General features: G+C 35.0%; 1 protein-coding gene across 18 annotated transcripts; it reads right to left on the reverse strand.

The window, feature by feature from the left end:
- Positions 1-3,073: 3,073 nt before the first annotated feature.
- On the reverse strand, positions 3,074-20,813 carry LOC120252842 (cleavage stimulation factor subunit 50-like). 18 transcript variants are annotated; one of them, XR_005534159.1, is made up of 17 exons: positions 20,659-20,813; positions 19,718-19,786; positions 18,851-18,981; positions 18,642-18,766; positions 18,254-18,386; positions 17,857-17,936; positions 17,301-17,413; positions 17,078-17,175; positions 15,486-15,573; positions 11,510-11,593; positions 11,343-11,412; positions 11,156-11,228; positions 10,962-11,068; positions 8,732-8,776; positions 6,926-7,076; positions 6,631-6,832; positions 6,500-6,548 (listed from the first exon to the last, which is right to left on the reverse strand). XR_005534159.1 is itself a non-coding variant. In XM_039261027.1 (9 exons), exons 4-9 carry the CDS (start codon positions 6,359-6,361, stop codon positions 3,696-3,698), a joined length of 492 nt encoding a protein of 163 aa, XP_039116961.1. In that variant the 5' UTR covers positions 6,362-6,413; positions 6,501-6,548; positions 6,631-6,832; positions 6,926-9,444; the 3' UTR covers positions 3,218-3,695. The 18 variants fall into 18 exon arrangements, 7 of the variants coding, with proteins under 7 accessions (XP_039116959.1, XP_039116962.1, XP_039116961.1 ...); XR_005534157.1 differs by having other exon boundaries at positions 8,732-8,819; XR_005534154.1 differs by having other exon boundaries at positions 6,926-8,819; positions 18,851-18,965.
- Between the last annotated feature and the right edge of the window lie 790 nt (positions 20,814-21,603).

Here is a 21,603-nt window from a genome sequence, read left to right on the forward strand (position 1 = left end):
ATTGATGTGATGTTGGTACGTCACATATATATTAATTTCTTCTTTTTATCTCAATAATGTATGTCTGTTAATTTGTCTTTCTTTTATCATCATGCATGCATATATCTTCTCAACAGCGTAATAAATAAATTAAATCATTTGTTTATTGTCATTCATGAATCCTTTCTGCTAGCTTGATTAATTAATCTCCATCTTCAAACCACCTGCATGCATGTGTGTTTATTATTTATTTATTTATTTATTACTGACTTGGTGTTGTAACCAGCTTCATTACAAAATGTGTGTGTGTGTATATATATATATATCTAGATAAATATGTTATGATCATATGGGTTGTCCGATCTCATGTAAAATTTTGCTCTTAAGGTTTTTTTACCCCACAACAGAGCTATTAAGATAGCTGCTAAAATACCAAAATTGGGTTTTTAATCATTAGACATTAATTTAGTTGAGTGCTTATATGTTACTTATGTTTTTTTTTTAGAATAAAGTGGATAATATGTTACTTATGTCAATTAAATTATTTTATTTTACATTATTGATAAAATATATAAATTATATCAAGTATGTGCATATCAACACACAGTGTTAATAAATTAAAAAATCATCGGTAACTTATAATTGATTATATATATATTGACTGAGCATATTTACCATCTAAACACCTTATTATTATTATTATTATTAATATATATTTATGTATTACAAACAGTACAAGGCGCCATGTGAGAGTCAAAATCATTAGTCATCAATGTTTGGTACATGATCATATGGAGGCAACTGATTATTATTTTTTTTGAATACTTGATAGTTAATTTGAAAAATATAAAATATTATTATTTATTTTATTTTATTTTATCAACTTCAATTTCAGTTGATAAGCAAGGTTGTCGATCCCGGATCGGCTGCACGGTTCAACCGGAAAATCGAACCGTACTATGGCCCGGCCCTGATATACCCCATCGAACTCGGGTATTAAAAATCCAGGATGCTACCAGTGGCCGGTCAATCGAGTCATAATGTTTATTTTTTTTTACAATATTTAATAATTTATTATTATTTTATTATTAGGAACCACAAAACCGTGTATATTTATTAATATTAATTTATATATATATCATAAACATACCAACAAAAATTAACATTATATATATATATATCATAAACATACCAATAAAAATTAACATTATATATATATATCATAAACATACCAACAAAAAAATTAACATTTAAAAAAATAAAAATCTATTAATGTGTTATGTAAATACTTTCTAAAAAAATTTAATTTATTAAGAAAAATAAAAACAATAAATGAGTGTAATTTTTATTATAAAAAAATATAAAAATTAAAGTATTCTAATTAAATAAAAAAATATAAGAAAATTTAAAAACAAAAATAAAACTCAATTGAGATATAATAATTAGTGAATTAAATTTCTATCTATTTTTAACAAAAATCAACCAATAAATAAATAAATAACACTCGTGGAAGTTCGATAATTATATATTAATATATTAAATATGTAAATATTTAAAAAAATATAAAAAAATAAATGATATAATTACAAAACTCATCATGATATAAGATCATTTATCAATTTAAATATCAAATTCAAAGTAGATTTTTTTATATTATAATTATGGGTTTAATATTATATTTATAATTATTAATTATTATAATATTTTTTTATATTTAATTATCGACTCTTGGCTCAATCCCTTAGAACCCATCGACTCGACCCCCGCTTTCACCGACTCATCGGGCCGGGCTCTGACAACCTTGTTGATAAGTAGAACCCGATGAGAAATAAGTTGTATCAGTCCCTGAAATCATATTCTCAGTTAGTAACTGATGGCAAGAACATTAATTAATTTTCATAAAAATGGTCACACGTCATGTGATGGAGGGATCATTAATGCCTGTCTGCATGAAAATTGAAACCCTATTAATTAAACCTTAATAATAAACGCCGCTTATCTTGGTGTGTTGTACTGTAACGTTAACCCTATGTAATCTTGCTAACAGGCTACATGCATATTTTTTTCCATTAAAAACTTGCATGTTATAATAATATCTTCATGAAGATGATAGGCACTCTCTGTATTCATGAAACGGCCGGGAAACTCTACTCACCAGGAAGAGGCTGCAAAAACATACTATGGGATAATGGGTGTACACAAACCTCAAGAGGCTGAGAACTGTGAGATACTACTACAAGGAAATCAACTTTCTTGTCTCATGGGTCATGGCTTGAGGTGATCAATATTGTATGCATGTATGTAATGTAATGTATGTTTTTATTTCGTATTTCAGCAGCTGTATGTATCAGACAATTAATGATGTGATGCCCGTACGTCACATATATATATATATATATATATATATCTTCTTAATTTTTATCAATCACAATAATGTATGTCAGTTTGTCATTCTTTTATCATGTATCTTCTCAAGACCATAATTAATAAAATCATTTGTTTATTATCATTCATGAATCCTTTCTGTTTCATTAACCTCCATCCTCAACCCACCTGCATGTTTCTTTATTAATTATTTATTAATTAGTTGGTGTTGTAATATTGATTTTTAAGATCTGTAAACAAATTTTAAAAAATAAAAAAATAAAACAAATTAATTTTAAGTTCTTTAATATTGATTAATATTAATTAAATACAATTTTATGGCTCAAAAGGCATAAACAATTTTCACCTTTCTTCGTTGGCAAAGAAAGCAGGAGGTGCCTTCCACCTCATTTTGGCAAAAGTTGATGGGTAGCTTTGATAAAATAATTGCTTCAGTAATTCATTGACTTAATATTAATCAATATTAAATAACTTGAAATTAATTTAATTTATTTTTTATTAGTATTAAGTCTTTATTAAGTCTTTCCAAGTAGCCGACACTTCTTTCAAATCTTTTAAAGATACATATTCCTCAAAGATTTGAAAAAAATGTGGGCTACTTGTAAAATGTAAAACTCAACAAACAAGTTGATCTTAATCCAATGAATAAATCTCTTTATATATATATATATATATATATATATATATATATGTATTGCTATTTATAAATACAACTAATTTGGTTTTCAGATCTGTTATCAACTTACACTTATGTAATTTTATGTTCAATTTATTCTTTGATAAAGAGAAGAAAGAATACCAGCATTACTCATCCCTTCAAGACTGACATTTTTATGGTCATGCTGCAAAAGAAACAACATTATTCATTAAAACTTTTATGTTTTATTGTCTTTTAACTAATTCCTACTTGATCCACCTACAGAGAATGATTTTTTATTAGCGGCTTCATCAATATGTAACACGCATTCTTATGGATGGCATCAGCCGTGCAAATGAGACTACTAATGACCAAGCAAATACTGACTGATTTTTTTTACATTAAACTTACAGTAACTAAATAAAACCCCCAAATAATAACTTGATCAATGTGTCTGTACTCCCTGTTGCAATGAACCGTCCATCAAGACTAAATCTTGTACACCAGCCAACATTCTATAAACTAGAAAGTCATCAGCAGGTTATTCCTTACAAATAAGAACAAAGACGAAGCATGGGATTCAAAGAAAACAAATCTATAATTTTACAGCAAGAAGACATTTTAATGTGACATTCAAAACTTGTTATTCATTTGACGTAGTAAGAAGCTACTAGTACCTACTTGTTTTTGACTCTCATTGCTTATTGAATTCCCTTAGCTGTAAAAACTTGAGACAATCAAATCCAGATACATGTCTGCTTTCATGTTTTAAAAAACTCTTAGATGACCCTTGCATGTCTTGCGTCTCACTGATAAAGAATTAAACATGAAAAACTACATCAGCATGGCCCATTGCACCCATAACAACAGTTTCTTCTAATCTACTTGAATCGCTTGAATGTGAACATCTACTTTCATATACACAGGAACTTTGAATCTAATATGATGGTTATTCATAAACATCAAGCTATCAAAACACGCAACATAACATGGCATCCTTTAAACCATAAATATCGGCAATAAAGTCAACATACACATTGGCCAAGCTTTGCAATAAAAAATCACCTGAAATCTATGACATTAGTAAAAACAGGCATTTGGCTGGCTTGCAGGAACTGCTCCAGCAAAATTAGAGAGTTCAGAAACTGGTGTTCCCTTTGCGACTTCATCTCTCTCGACTGAAAGACCCTGTTAACACCTTAATTTCCAACAACTAAAGAACAGATTGAAAAAATAGATAATCAAAACAAAAACAAAAATCAAACCTTTGCAACATGTTGAAGTAGCCTGTTTGGAGGAGCATCAGTGTCATTGTAGCCAAAGCTACCACGCTCGCAGCCTAAAACAAGATTAACCACATAAATTAACATGATATGATTCATTTGAAGCCAAAAAAAAAGAAAGAGAATATCAAGAGACGAGAGGAATGCCTGATAGAGATTGTGATCATGATGAGCAACGATCAAAACGTTGACCTGCCGAATTAGCTTCCCTTCCTGAAGGATTGGCTCCAAATTTGCATCCATTGATGAGAATCATAAGTTTCAAACTTCAAAGGTAAGAATTCAATTTTTTTTCCTTTCAAAACCACTGCTAATATCATGCTAGAAAGGATTCCTTTTCTTGGTTATTGGATTACCTAGTCATAATTTTGACAATTGGGAACAGGTAAGACAAGTATATTAAAGCAAAAGAATTAGTGTCTTATCACACGCCAATTAGTATACAAAAATTCAATCACATCTTATATATACTAACAGATAATAGAAAATATTACACATCATTTGTTACAAATGGTTAGATGAATTTCAAATCAAACTTGAAGTTAAGAATCAGTGTCTTATCATATACCAATTAGTATACAAGAATTCAGTCACACGTCTTAAATATTGTAACAGATGATTGAAAACAATAAACATCATTTTCACTGCCGGACAAATTCAAATGATGCCATAGAAAGCACATACCACCCTCAGACCATATTTTCCGCCCATGGCAAGACACTGCCAATACACCTCCAATGCTAGACTCAGGAGTTTATCCCTATCATCCTGCCAAGCTAAAAACAAAAAATAAATCATATATAGAACTGTGCAATAATTAGCTATCTTAGTTGGTGCCAAGAGCTGTATGGATGAAGCTAGTGGTCAAGAATCATTTTGAAAGATATTAGTGATAAAAAAACATTATAATCACATAAGAGATGTTACCTTCGTTCAACTCCAAAAGGTGGTCCTGAAGACATGACAGGATTCCTCAGGGATTTTTTTACATCACTAACTGTTTTTTTTTTCAGCCTATGCCTCTACCATACATGTGATTCAAACTAAAAGTGCAGAGAATTTACTTTGACTACAACAGACACCTCTTGAGCGTCTATATTACTGCACAACAACTAGCCATCCTAGTTGTTGCCAAGGGCTGTATGGAGGATGAAACTAGTAGTCAAGAATCATGTTGAAAAGATATCAGTGATAAGAAACATTATAATCACATAAGAGGTGTTACCTTCTTTAAAACCCAAAACGTGGTACTAAAGACATGACAGGTTTTTTTTTCCGGTTTACTAGATAATCACTAACTGTATATATATATATATATATATATATATATATATTTGCTTATGCATGTACCATACACGCAATTGCCTCATGTACAAACTAGAAGTGCATAGATATTAGAGATAAGAAACACTATAATCACATAAGAGGAGTTACCTTCTTTGAACCCCAAAAGGCAGTACTAAAGACATGATAGGATTTCTCAGAATTTTTTTTTGTTGGTTTGCTAGTTCATCACTAACTGTACTTTTTTTTCTCTACGCATATACCATACACGTAATTGCTTTATGTAAATTAAAAGTGCAAAGATATCAGTGATAAGAAACAATATATCCATGACATTATAATCACATAAGAGGTGTTACCTGCTTGAACCCCAAAAGGTGGTACTAAAGACATGACAGGATTTCTGACTTTTTTTTTTTTTGATTTCCCAGATCATCGTTGACTATACTTTTTTTTTAAACAAGAACTCTGGAGAGTTGGCATGTTTTTTTGTAGCATAAACCAACCATCCAGAAAGGGCATGGCTGGTCATGACACCAGAATACCAACCAACAATTTTGGAGGGTTGCCATCTGTTCCAGTAGCATTAACCAGAAGCAGCATGAACTCAACATGCCCCTAAACAAGTGAATGGGCCGGGCTCATAAAGGGGAGATAATAATATAATTTGGGAACAAATCTTGAACTTCCATTTGTAAATGTAAGAACACCATAATGGGGAGATAAAAGTATAATTTGGGAACAAATCTGAAAGTGACCATACCTGCAACTTTTCAGTCTCCTCCGTAAACATTGTAAGCTGCTTTTGGAGCTCCTGTATTTTTATTGAGCAGTCAACTCTTTCCCTACAAATCAAAATGACTGGTGATATGATTGCTAACTACAAAGGTTATATAACATAGGTAAAACGTATGAGATGACGATAATCATGCCTTTGTTGAACTTCTTAGCCCTCTAATTAGAGCAACCAGCTCCCTTGTCTGAAAGAAAAATCATTGTAAAAGAAACAAGCAAAACAGAAGTCAACTGAACCATTTGTTACCACGTCTTTCTAAGTGGTACCTTATGTTTCCTCAACTGCAAAGTTGCTTGCCATTCACTTGAGGCAAGCTGTTCTTCGTAGCTTTTGAACAAACTATTGGTGTAGTGTGCAAGATGGAAATATGTCTGGCATTGTCTAGACAAAGACTTCTTATCATTGCTGTTGCTCTGTTCAATGAGTTCCACAACATGCTTCAAATATTGGTCTAAACTAGTTCTTGAGCTGGACAAGTGACGGAAACAAAATAAATTGTAGTTTAGACTGTACTTGCAACAATAATCAAAAAAGAAAAAAAAAGTCAATAAATAACTGTACTTGCTAGATCGTGTCTCTGATAACCACTTTCCAATTAAACAATGCACAGTTGATGCTCCTCATCCATTTTATAATTCCGAATTATGTACCTTCCAAGGCTGATTGCCATCTCATTCTGACCTTGAGCTCGAAGGAATTTAGCTTCTTCAAGCTGTCAATAGTGGAAGGAAACTTATACTCAGTAACACACCAGGTGGCTCTCTAGATGATAGTTTGACAGACATATGAGATGGTAGGGCAATCACCAAATTTGAACAACCAAAAAAATGATATACTACACTTTATAGTATCTGCTATATACTAATCATGTTTATTGTCCTAGTCGCAGGCAGTAGTATCTTGCCATCATTACTGTACAACTAGGAATGCATTCTATTCATACACTTGTTAAGGGATATCATCTGAATTTGGTGCCAGAGTATAAATAAAATGGATAATATTAATTAAATAGGAAGTTCCATATTACACCCTTTCGAGTTCCAAGAAAATAAGTGTGGGATGCAGCAAGTCTTTCTGATTGAGAAAAGAGTAACTTGAGTTCATGCAGAGCAGAAGAAGCCAGAGAAAACTGGGACCCCTGAGTACCAAAAATAAGTCTTCCAGATGGCTAATCGAAGATCAGGATCCAGGGATAGCATTCTTTGCAAAGAATGCATGCCAACTCCAGAAGGTGTTCCAGATTGCATACTTTGCAATCTAAAGCTCGAAACAAGGAGTGTCTAAATGCAACAAAAGGTTCCAAAAGATCCATATTTTGTTGTGCTTGCGTTCGAATGACTCCAACTAAAAAGCATGCACCCAAAGCTTGTTTTAGTCATCACAACCAGAAATTATGCATGTGAAACAACACGTAAATATCTTCCACCACCAATGAGACCAAAACTTAAGGCTAAGAAACCAGAAATACAGTTTTTGGGGGAAGACCAGGTCATTCATCACTCATATAAGGAGAGCCTTGACTCATACACGGTTTCCAATGAAATCAAGATTTAATGTACATTTGGACATTTTCGATGAATATGATCCATATCTAGTATGACTTAAACGCCACATTCATTCTACCAATGAGGAAAAGTTGGTCCAAATTGTAAATATGTATGATTAAAACAATCAATCATTTCCAAGATAGTAGTGCCAAGAAAACAAGAATACTTGGCACCTAAAACCATTGGGTGTTATGGTCAATCAAACAAACTTCTATCATCTTTTAGCATGAGTAAATCTGATAAGAGGTGAAAATAAAAAGCAACATAGCATATTCTTGGCACAACCATTGGGTGTTTATGGTCAATCAAACAAACTTCTGTCAAGCATTTTTTATAATGAGTAAATCTAATAAGAGGTGCAAATAAAAAGCAACATAATAATATCCAAAAGAGCAAGTAGTAATTTATATTTAAAAATCGGCTTGTGATTTGCAATGCTAAACCACCTTACATTAGCTATCCAAGCCAAATGCTGGTACTCATGGCAACATGTCTGCCTTACCTAATATTAAACGGTTGAAGGAAAATCATTGAAGTAAATATTATAAATTGGTAAAAATAAGAAAGCATAACAACATCCATAAGGGCAAGTACTAATTACATTTACAAATGAATTCGTGATTTGCAAAGTCACACTGCATCCTATCACCAATCTATGCCAAATCCTGGTATTCATGGTAATATTCGTCATGTTATCTACTATAACAGGATTCCAGCAAGCAATGGAACAAAAACCATTGATAAAAATACAACACAGCACTAGCTAAACATTAAGCAACAAGGCATAGAAGACTGCAAAAGGAAAAGGGAAAAGCAACACCTGGACTTTGAGGTGTTTTTTGAACTCTCGTGTTCTCTCAGCATGCTGGAATGGTTCGCACAAGTAAGCAAAAAGAGTAAGCCACAGACTGTTGTAACACAGAATTTGTTGAAACATTAACACACACAATTAACCAAATTCTCTTTGATTATTTTGCAGTTTAGCTTCAATATTTGTGGCCCACGGAAAAAGCCTACAAGGCCTAATTGTTAATGACCATGCAAAACAAAGCTGAAGGTAACCGGATTTGATAATTTACTACTACTCTCCTTCCAATCCGATAATCCAACAAATCTCCTAACAATAGTAGTAGATACATATAATATGGAAAAAAGATGCTTAAGACTAGGAGACACTAATTTCTTTTTGGATTACGTGACGTCTTAAGAATCATGACAATTCCAATAATTGGTAGGACTGTTATTCAAACAAATGAGGATGACTATGCATTATGTCAAGAATATCTTGCCATGGTTGTACCTCTAAGTGAGTGTACAGGTGGGATTGCACTTAAATGGCTTACCCCTTGTTTGGTTCAGAGGGAGAGGGGGGAGTAAGGGGGAGTAAGGAGGGGAGGAGAATGGAGGGTTTGAAAAAATTTTATGTTTGGTTCAATGGAGGAGTGTGGACGGGTAATCTATTTTTTTTTGTTTGGTCGGAAAGAGTGCAGAGAGATGTAATGTGTATTTTACTAATTTACTCTTTTATATAAAATTGATCATAATTATTTTTTTACGAATCTAAAATTATTTTGTACAAACTTTGTTAACATTAATATTAATATTAATATTACTAATAATATTATTTTAAAACTAATACTATAATTATTAAAAAATAATTAAATTTTTTATATTTGTTTATCTTTTTATATTATTATTATTATTAAAAAAAAATTATTATTAATCTTTAATTGACACATTAAATAATTAAGAAAAAAATAATATGAAAAATGAAACTAGATTTTAAATATATATTATGGTAATTTCTCAAATTGATAAAAGGTAATTTGGTCTTTTCATAAAGTAAAATAAGTAAAATATAGGGTTTTTAATAAGTGAGGATATAATGGGAATTATAGAAATAAGTTAAGGGTAGTTTTGGTATTTTATATTATTTTATAAAAAAAATTAATAAACACCAACTCCCCCAAAAGACCATAATTTGGAGGAGTGGGTTATGAGGGATGAGGAGCGGTGCTCACCCCCTCTCAGCCCTCTTCACTCCCCCAACCAAACAACCACTACACTCAAACACCCCCTCACTCCTCCCTACTCCCCCAACCAAACATAGCTTTAGAGAATATTTTAATTCTCGTAAAGATTGGGTTCTTGAATCACAAGACATTGATTTCTACATCGGCCGTTAGTTCTTTACCTAATAGATCGATTTTAATCCCTGCAACATCACATGTAGTTCCACCCCTCTATCTTTTATTGTTGACGAATATAAAAGAGATTGGCCGTTATGCATGAGGTGTAGCCCTATTAGCGAATCTGCACCGCAACCTTGAAAACTACATTAAACTTCACCGTCAGAAAATGAACGTTGACATAAATACCAGCTTGAAATTTGATGTGGTTTTCAAACTTGCGGTGCAAATTCGCTAATAGTACCGCACCCCGTGTATAACTTGCAATCTCCTCTATATGCCTCAAAAATAAAAGATCCAAGGAAGTAACTACATGTGATGCTAGAAATATGATAATCGATCTTATTAGGTAAAGAACTAACACCCAGATGTAGAAATCAAGTTCATGTTCTTCAAGAGCCCAGTTTTTACGACAATTAAAATATTCTCTAAGACATTTAAGTGCGATCTCACCAGTACGCCCATTCATATGTACATCCATGCCAAGATATTCTTGACATAATGTATGATCATCCTCATTTATTTCAATAACAGACCTACCATCTATTGCAATTGCCATAATTCTTAAGATGTCACTTAATCTAAAAAATAAATTAATGTCTTCTAGTCTTAAGCATATATTTTCAATATTCTATATATCTACTACTGCTGTTAGGAAATTTGTTGTATTATCAGATTGGGAAGAGAATAATAGCAAATTATTAAATCCGGTTCCCTTAAGCTTTTGTTTCGCATGGTCATTAACAATTAGACCTTCTAGACTTTTTCCGTGATCTACAAATTTATAAACTAAACTGTAAAAGTAATTAAAGAGATATTGGTCAAATGTATGTTTTAATGCTTCAACAAATTCCGTGTTACCTGCTACTAGGCTTAGACAAAATCGTACAAAGCTTGATGCAAGTGTTTTCTCCACTTGGTTCGTGCGTCCAACATAAATCCCAGGCAATGCTAGGATGGTATAATATCTGCATCAATGAGTCTATAAGTAGAACACAATGGCCATACTCAATCTGAGCTACTAAAAAACAATTAGTTTTCCATATCACCATTACCTGAAGCATCACAATAGATGAGAATAAATACTCAGTACTCTCCTGTAGTATTAGATATAGACAACACAAGCTCCTAACATACAAATGGTACAACAAAGAAAGTTAAGCAACAAAAATATAAAATAAAATAAAAAAGCATAATAGAAATGAGAAAACACAAGAGTTCAAAAGAAATAAGCTTCATTACCTTCTTTCTTTTCATTAAATTAGTATGAAACTCACTTGAATCACCCCTCTTTCAATGCGCCCTCAAGCAACTGGAATAATATAATTAACAAAAAAGATAACATCTAATGTAAGAATCTAGACACACCTGATATTCAAACATGAAGAAATTTTCATTGAAATGCTCACCCCTAAGATGTTTCCTAGAGTTCTCTTCTACAGAAAGTAATGAGAAGTCCCAGTTTCCAGCCCTCCCCTCCACATGGCATCATGCTAAACAAGAAAAGTACTATTGTTTCATAGTACAAGATAAAGAAAGTAAAGGAAATACCTCGATCAAAAACATCTAAGGAAAACGATGCAAGAAGTGGTTCTAAGTTCACAACAAGAATATCAATGTAAAAGGAAGAACTGGATCTAAACAGTGACACGTGCATGCCTAATACTTCAAAACATGCACACACAGTTCCCAAATCATCTTGAAATAAAAAATTGGACATTTAGGCATGTGGAAAAAATAGCAAAAAGGGAAAACATTGTTAAAGAGCCCATTACTATATAGCCCATTTTAGCCTTTTACTTCTTGTGTCTATATATACTTGTATACATCACTACATGAACATTATTCTTCTTCATCTCATTCTTCCTCTCTTCATTCTCTCTATATTCCATATAGCCTCATTCTAACTATGGTATCGAGAGGGGTTTAGAAATTTAACTCCGGTCATCTTCAGCGGTCATCATCGTCATCTTCTCCGGTCATCTCCGCCCGACCTCCTCCCGTCAACTTGTTGGCCTCCTCAGAAAGCCCTACCTCTCTTTCTCACCGGTCATCATCGTCATCTTCTCCGGTCATCTCCGCCCGTCCTCCGCTCAGTTGTTGGCCCCCTCAAGACGCCGACCTTTCTTTCTCCACCGTCACCATCGCTATCTTCTCCGGTCATCTCACGCCTCCCAGTCAAGTCGTCGATATTTTCCCATCCTAAAGTTGTCGGCCTCCCTCAAGACGCCGACCTTCTTTCTTAAGTCGCCGCCGGTCTTCTCCTTCCTCGATTGCCGCCCGGTCCTCTTCTCCTTCATGACAGCGACACGCGATGACGGCGCGACGTGATAGTACACGATCTGGCCTGCATCGGCGTCACGAGTGATGTACCTGCATCGGCACACCGCAGTGACGACTCGCGATGATGTAGCACGATCCGACACGACGTGTGATGTACACGATGTACTACGATACAAAGACATCGATACGTGCGCAGTAACATAAAAGCATGGTATGCACGCAAAGTAAAAGAAAAAATGCCGATCCCGATTCGAGTCCTCGACCCGATTATTAGCGAGTGGTGCTCTTCCTCACATCGACATTAGACTTAACGGTCAAAAATTATCGTGAGTGGGCATTTTTCGATGACGCATGCTCTACGATCAACTGATCTCAGCCTCTCATCTACTTGACGATCCTCCCTAATGAGGCGACGACTCATCGCACTGGTGTCAAGGCTTGGCGGGTCTGCCGATGATCGTGTCATGGCTATCTTGTGCATGAGTACTTGGCGCTTTCCATCGGGATGAGCTTTATTGATTATTATCGACAAAAAGAAATTTGGGACTATCTTCAACAATGTTATCTACACACCAGTGAGGCACTCCGGTTCTCCTACTACAAAACCCGCGATAGTCTTCCAGACAACGGGATCTATCGATCGAGTAATTCTACACCGTATTCACTCGTGTATCCGGGTCGATTGGATGCTATGGTGCCAAAGGGGATGCTCCGGTTGCAAGAATTGTGTCGCAAAAGAAAAACATGAGCAACAGAACCTCATGTTTCAGTTTGTGATGCGCCTCGCCCGAGCTCGAGCCCGTCTGGCGTTCGACTTCTTGGGCGTAATCCTCTTCCGACCTTTCTGTGAAACGCACGCCTGATTGCCGAGGAGACACGTCTCGTGCTCTTGCTACTACTCCAGTGATCTCACACACTTCGTTTTTAGCGATTCTCGTTCGCTGCGGTGATTAAGAGTCCTTCGTTGACTCTATCACTCGCACCCATTGCAAGAAGGCAGTCGTCGTGCTTTCAAGACCGGCTCAAGTCGCATCCCGAGCGACTGGCGAGTTTCGATCGCGCTCCTCTGAATCTCGTCGCGGAGTTGCTCCTGGGGCTTCTTCTGATCCTCCCGTCCATGCATACTGGATCCGCCGCCTCGATGTCGACCTCGGTACTACTACTTCCTCTTGGGTTTTAGACTCGGGGGCTTCTTTTTCACATGACCTCGGACGATTCTCGCCTTTCATCCCGCAAACACACGCCCCGATGGTACGTATATTCGGATCCCGCGATGGAACTTCTTGTTCGCTTTCACATCGAGGGATTCTTTCTACTTCTCGACTATCTGTTCTCGATGTGTCCCTCGTTCCTCAAATTTGTCTATGAATCTTATGTCCGTTGGTCACTCACCGACCTTATTTGCTTTTGTTGGGTTTGATGATTCTTCTTGCTATGTGCGGGACCGTCGGACCAAAAGGCGTGATTGATGCGGCCATCGCCCGTAGTGGTTCTCGCGGACTCACGTTCTAGATCGTCTCTCTCTTCCTCTTGCTTCTACCATGCCTCGCTATCCACGGATCACCGCCCTACGATCCATGTTCAAGGATCTCGCTTCTGCTTACGCTACCTTTCCACGATGGCATCATCGCCTAGGTCATCTATGTGGCTCGCGTTTGTCTCCTTAGTTCATCAAAGGTGTCCCGGGTCACGTGTCTATTGATGTTGGTTTTCATTGTTCAGGGTTGTAAGCTTGGCAGCAGTACATCCGCCATATTCTCGCAAGCATCTCTAAGTCTCAGTCGTCTTTTTGATTTAGTTCATTCTCGATGTTTTGGGGTCCTGCGCCTTTTTACTTCCAAAGGTGGTCACAAGTATTATGTCATTTTCATTGATGATTACTCTAGATATACACGGGTCTACTTCATGAAACATCGATCTCGATTGTTATCCATCTATCAGTCATTTGCTAGCATGGTTCACACTCGTTTTCCATCATCATTCGTATTTTTCGTTCGATTCGGGAGAGTATCATCTCTCGCTTTTCGTCAATTTCTCTCATCTGAAAGGGTACTCTTCCTCAACTTTTCTTGTCACAGTGCTCATCGCGTGAATGGGATTGCTTGAGCGTAAACATCGTCACATGATTGAGGCGCTCGGACTCTCCCTAATTTGCTCTTTTGTTCCTCTTTCGTTTTGAGTGCGCTTTCCACATCGGTTTTATCTCATTAACATGCAACCATCATCTTCTCTTGAGTAAATGTCCTAGAGAAATCTTGTTTGGCTCTCCTCCCTCGTTATAATCATCTTCGGGTCTTTTGGTTGTGTCTCGTTATGTCTCACTTGCACCTCGTGAGCATATCTAAGTTAACATGACTCGATCGATTGAGTGTGTCTTTCTTGGGTATAGTCTTGAACATAAGGGTTATCGTTGCTGCTGACCCTTACGCTCGTCGCATTCGCATATCTCGTGATGTCACTTACGGCGAGTCGTCCCCTATTTCTACTCTTTAGCTACTCGACCTCCCTTTTCCTCTCCTTTCCCAGTCATTTGTTTCTTGACTTTCTCCTTTGGACTTAGTTCCTACTATAGAGTCTCCCCGTTGTTCCTTCTTCATCTCTTGTTCCACCTTCAGATCCATCTTCCGCTATACCGTCATCCTCAGCTCCTGACACCTTTCCTTTTTACTATTGTTGGCTTACCACAATTCGACAAGAATTGATCCAGAAGCAAACAACACAAACCAGGCATTTTGTTGGCTTAGCTTGCAGCACTGCATTCTTTTACATTGCTCAGATCAGAAGATTTTTACATTATTTTACGTGCTCTATCATAATTCTGGCCTTAACATGCAAGTGATATTCTATTGCGAAAGGACTGCTGCCTCAACTTGAAAGCCCCTGTCTAGCAAAAGCAGAAGAATCACACAGGTTGCAGGAACAATCAATCATATAAGCTTCACTAAAGAAAAATTCTTCTGCAATGTACACTTATTTTGAGGAAATATTATATAAGATACTATTCAAATACTCCTCAATTTTCGGAACAAAGAAGTTAAAAACTTGACAAATAAAAAAAAAATAACTCACAGACAATTCTCATAAAGCTAATACAGAACTAACCTGTTGTGATTGAATGATCCCATATATACTGTCAGGTTCATTGATATGAGTTAATTGCTACAATCACTAGCTCGATATGTGGAGGTAGCTGCATAGAATAAGCAAAAACTTTTTTAAAAAATTATATTGTAGAGAAAAGAAAGTTTGACAAATGAAAAGGAATATAAGCAATCATTGTCAATTATTTTCCTATTAACAGCTAACTTTAAGATGAGCAAAGAATACAGTCTCAAAATGGGAAAAATCACGACACCCTAGTGTGAGACCATTAAAATTTTCTTCACTAATGCTCCACATACATTACTGCTGTGAAGAATGAGCCAGTTCTCTGCAAGAGAGATAAAATGAGCAAAAACAACTATGAGGAAATTAATAATTTGTAAGGCAAATATTTAGATTAAAATTTGATAGGGCTAAAGCAAAACAACTATCCTGCAGCAAGAATTATAAGCTAAAAAATAAAAAGAACTGTTTTAGAAGCTTTTAAGCCTTCTAAGCACATGCATCAACAGGAATGGAGGCTAGATGGCTAGGAACTACATGTGGACACCTGCAAGAACGTCACACATGACAGTGCACTGTAAAGTAGGATATAACAACAGAATGGATAAATTTATCCGACTTTGAAATTTTGAGGCAAAATCATGCTGTCCAGTCTACTGGTCGAATCATCATTCAACCCTTAAATAGAATATCAAACTGTTTTTTGATTCAAATGGAAGTGAAGCAGTGTTAACCAAATATACAGGAATTATATTTATGACGTTCAGATGCTATTCAACAAATTGTTCGTAAACCTTAGAAACAAATGAATTGTTGACATGATCACTGATATCCATGAGTAGCATGCATAATGCTAGGGAGTATTACAATTACAATTGCTGCTCTGGCAACTACAAGATAATCAATTGAAAGTCAGTAAACCTTCCCAAAAACCAGCAAAAGAAAAAGGCAATTAATTGAAGTATTGCATATAAATTAAAAATCCAAAAAAAGAAGTCACTATCATTACATGCTATCTAGGATGCCAAGAAAGAAAACCTAAAAAGTATTCTCAATTGAGGAAACAGAAATACATGGAAACTTACAACAAACTGAAAAAATTATCCGTGCTGCATAAAAACGTATACCAAGGAATTAGACAATGACTTGCAAAGTAACATTGTCATCCCATCAAGAAATGAAATTCTCGAAAAATAATTGGTACAACATTGAATCAATCCCAAGGAAGAGCATAAATATTCAGAAAATTCTCATCCTCTTAATCCTAGATAACCATTTTAATCTTGCCATTATCACAGAAGATCAAAGAAGGATCATTATCATCCAATGTAGAATCGAATATACAACTAGCCGAAGACTATTAACCTAAAACTACTTTTGAGAATTTAATATTCAAATCTCTATGAGACATTTCTCTTTCGAATATCCATCATAATTCATAGTTGTAAGTGGAAGTTGCTGTTTTGTATGGCTTCTTAAGAATACTAAATGAACATAAAATTGACAATATGACGAGAGTAACTTAAAGGGTGAGTATATTTCAAAAAGACAAGTAAAATAGTAAGATGTAATAAAGACCAAATGCTTACCTTCTTCCATAATTTAGTTGATAGGAGCACATTGGAGGAATGTTCCTTTACTTGTATGGAATGCAATGAGCCTTTGTGTACCAAGAAATCCTGCCTTGCTGTAAAATTGCACAAGTATCACTATCAGTTCTTGGAAAATCCAAGCATTGTGACGACAAGCAAGCATAAGTTGATGTCCTTAGTCTTCAGAGTTAGAATTGTAAACAAGAGTTTGAAGACTTACCATAAAATTAATCAGAAATTAGACTACATCAGCAACATTAACTCCAGAATCTAGTCTCCCAGCCATCATGATCATCTTGCAAGACTTGAGCATTCAAAATGCCTATATAAAAACTGTGCCATGTATCATAAACTATTTGGGTTCTTCCAACACAACACTTTCTAAACTGAAGATAAGTTTCTGCAAAAATTATACATAAACAGCATACACACATGGATGATCCAAAAGGTAAAAACAAAAACATATTCCACCCGCGATGAGATGGACATTTTGACATGAAATATGTGTGTCGAAAGATAGAAATATGGAATAACATGCATGCACCATCAAGAGGGCATACAAGTCATGTTCCACTGAGCACATGATTCCAAATTTCACATGCCATATATACAGTTGCATATATCATGTTCCACTAATCATTATCTTCAGTATTTTCCAGACCATACAAGAAAAAAATACACACATAAAAAGAAAAAAGAAAAAAAAAGATGACTCACATTGAGAACAGCTCACACATCATCAACAATCAAAGTAAATTTTGATTTAATTCCACTACCTTAGTCTATTCAATGCATCCAAGATAACATGAATTGATTTTATCAAGTCATTTGACTCAAGGAAGATGTTCTCCTGAACCTGCACAATGAAAACCACCAATTTCTTCTTACTCAAAGAAACACAAGACCTATTCAACTGGTGAATATTATGTAGTTCAAAAACATAAAACAGATTCTGATTGGTAAACACGAGCATGCAATTTCTTCTTGCTACTCACATGAAAAAGCATGAGCTTCTTCATACTCATTAACAAAATAAAAGGTAACAATTACCAAGATACGAATCTAACCAACTTATGGAAACCCTTAAACATAATCTACACACTCTTACGATATGTAAATGCTCATCTATGTTAACAAAATAATAATCATTATATATCATATAGAATTGGCAACCTCAGGACCTTCCTTGACATTAAATGGCAAATGTCCGTATTTTGAATCAACCCTTCCTACTAGGTTCATCAAAACATTTGGGAATAGAAGTTCAGCAACTTCAGCTTTCAGAAGAACTATATCCTGGTGCAATCTGTAAATGGCACACAACTTCAGATTCTGATTGGTAAACACGAGCATGCAATTTCTTCTTGCTACTCACATGAAAAAGCATGAGCTTCTTCATACTCATTAACAAAATAAAAGGTAACAATTACCAAGATACGAATCTAACCAACTTATGGAAACCCTTAAACATAATCTACACACTCTTACGATATGTAAATGCTCATCTATGTTAACAAAATAATAATCATTATATATCATATAGAATTGGCAACCTCAGGACCTTCCTTGACATTAAATGGCAAATGTCCGTATTTTGAATCAACCCTTCCTACTAGGTTCATCAAAACATTTGGGAATAGAAGTTCAGCAACTTCAGCTTTCAGAAGAACTATATCCTGGTGCAATCTGTAAATGGCACACATGAGACTGCAAAGAAAGATACAAACAATTTAGCAGGACAGCAAGCCTACATTGGGGGAAATTGACTACCTCAGGATGATATCATCACTACGACTGATCAGCGAGCACACAAGTGGGCAGACCCATTCCTCATAGGTCTTTGTCTCTGCTACCCACAGGGAAGAATCTTCCAATGACACAGTCCCTGTTATAGACCAAAGCTAACAAAACCAGCAAATGTTCCCAAATAAAGATCGATGATCATAAGCTAGGCCATATTAAACTTGCAGACCCAAAGTTATTTTATTTTAAATTAATGAGAGCATTATAGAAAAGAAATAATCCTCTAATGTTGTAACTGATCATCAAAACATTGGCAAGACAGATCATTTGGCTATCAGGCTTTTTACCATATTTCTCCTATCGATTCAAAACCAAGAGCAGTGTCCCAATACAAACAATATCAATTCCCAATGTGAATGTTAGAAGTAACTCACTCCTTATTAATTACACCAAACTCAATACTCAATAGGTCAAACAAATTTCTGTTCCTCAGCTATCATTTCACCTGAAACCCAAGCATAAACTTACTATTTTTATGGCACTACTTATTACTAGCCTACGGCAAAAGATCCTAACCATGCAAAACTTCAGGAGCTGGGAGGTTCAGAATTCACTATATGAACTTATGACCTATATAAAGGGCAGAAGAGTTTGTGAAGGTGCTTTTCAAAACAAGAGCTACATTGATCAACCACATGCACAAAATACACAAAAAAATGTTGGGAACAAATATCATGTTCCCTTTCGAGACTAAATTTCAACCAAAATAATAAATAAATAAATAAATAAATATTGTTCCTTTGATAAAGTCACACATGAAGTAGATGAAAGTAACAGAGTACAGTGAAACACGAGGGAGGGAAAAAAATCTCAAGTTTGGAAATCTTTGATTACCCATTGAATGTTTTCAGAATCCACTAGTAACTTCTCAACTAGCGCCAAGTGAACACCTTTTCAATGAACCTACAAATCAGTAAGAAGCAGATGACAAATGAAGAAACACAGTACTATTAAAAACAGAAGAATTAAAAATTTAAATTTATACAGAAAAATAGGACCACTATGCTTGGGATTTGACAACAAAACTACTGATAACCTCAATTTAAAAGAACTCTCACTTGGGAATTGAGTGATGATAGAGCAAATTGGGCCAGCCTCATGTATGAGAAAATACCTTTGGTTATGCACATCAATCAAGAAAAGGAAGGTGAAACAACTTGTCATATTAGCTAGTACCATGTCAATAGAAGGCAACAATATACTACCAAATTCCCAAGTCAGGTGGGCCATAAATTTCTAGTGGGAAGCCTTGACTACCAGATCCAAACTCACATACAAGCAACAACAAGAAGAAGCAATCCGCACCCTCCTCTCGCGTCAATAAATAAAAATTACAAGCATAATAGTTTTTAATAGTTCATTAGAAGGATCAAAAGTTGTGAACATATTGTTGTAGAGCAAAAAAGTATCATATATATATATATATATATATAAACTTGCCTAAATCAACATAAAATTTCTGAAAAATAACTACTTAAATGAATTCAAATAGAGCTTAGGGCCTTGTTAGCACTTATAAAACAAAGTTTGCATAATAAATAAAGTTGGGTGTAATTAGATCAAGCTTAAAAGACCCTAAACTAACAGATGAGTAAAAGACAAACTCCATTCAAGAAGTAAGGCTAGGGCTCAGAATATACGCCAGGTGATAATTCCAGCATACCTCAGCCTCAGCCAAAACATGATCTGGTAAATGACATTACCTTATGATGCTATAACAAACTTTTTGCAAAACAAGTGACAGCAGAAGTTCAGAAAATGACACTGAAAGTTACCTGTAGAGATAGAGATGCCTTGTCACAATATTGACTTATTCATCGAGCAGATATTTCATTATAAATCTTAAAATCTCAGTGACTCCACTGTCGCATTGTAGATCAAAATCCTTCGAAGTATCATAATAAGATGGTGGGGTTAGATGCTTCTGACTGGGATCTCCAATGCCAAACCGTTGGCATAAAATTAAATAAAACATGCAAAGGAAAATAAAATAAAATAAAATAAAAATATACATTTTTCAGAGAAAAAAATATCACACTGGCAGGATAACTAGTTGAACACTCACCATTGAAATGAAATCAACAGCAAGGGCTTTTATCATTCATACCGTTTGTTCACAGTCTCTACAGGAGATATGGCGACAACTGGGATCAACGTTTGTAGCTGGTTTTATGGTTAAGTATATCATTGCTTTCGAGTTGAATGATTTCTCCCATTAGAAATTTCTTGTGCAAATTTTGGTAGCTGTTTTCTATGAACAGGCAATAAAAATAGCTCTCACAGGATATTTAAAGAAATATGCACAAAATATATATGGTAGTATGTGATACGGGACGTTAAGTAGAACATCCAGCGGTGAAACTATTAACTGGTGTGCTACAGTGAGATGAAATTTGGTTTAAGGGGATGGAGTTAATTAGTTTAATTTGAGTTTAGTTTTGATTTAGATTAAAACATATGCATTCACTATGTAACATAATAGTCACAATAACGTTTGAGATTATTTCGATCTTGAGATTGATTGTGTGGTTAGATTAAAAATCTTGGCCATCCCACTTTTTCTTTGTAATTATAAATGGTGCCTGGAGATCTTTGACAATTTAATAGTGCTGAACCGTTCGATTAAAATCGAACGGTTGATACGACTCCTATATATATATAGATCAACACCTCCAAAAAAGTAAACCTTGTGGAAGCTAGGAGCATCACCTAATGAACTA

Source organism: Dioscorea cayenensis, chromosome 24 (assembly GCF_009730915.1).
Source record: "Dioscorea cayenensis subsp. rotundata cultivar TDr96_F1 chromosome 24, TDr96_F1_v2_PseudoChromosome.rev07_lg8_w22 25.fasta, whole genome shotgun sequence".
Taxonomy (NCBI): domain Eukaryota; kingdom Viridiplantae; phylum Streptophyta; class Magnoliopsida; order Dioscoreales; family Dioscoreaceae; genus Dioscorea; species Dioscorea cayenensis.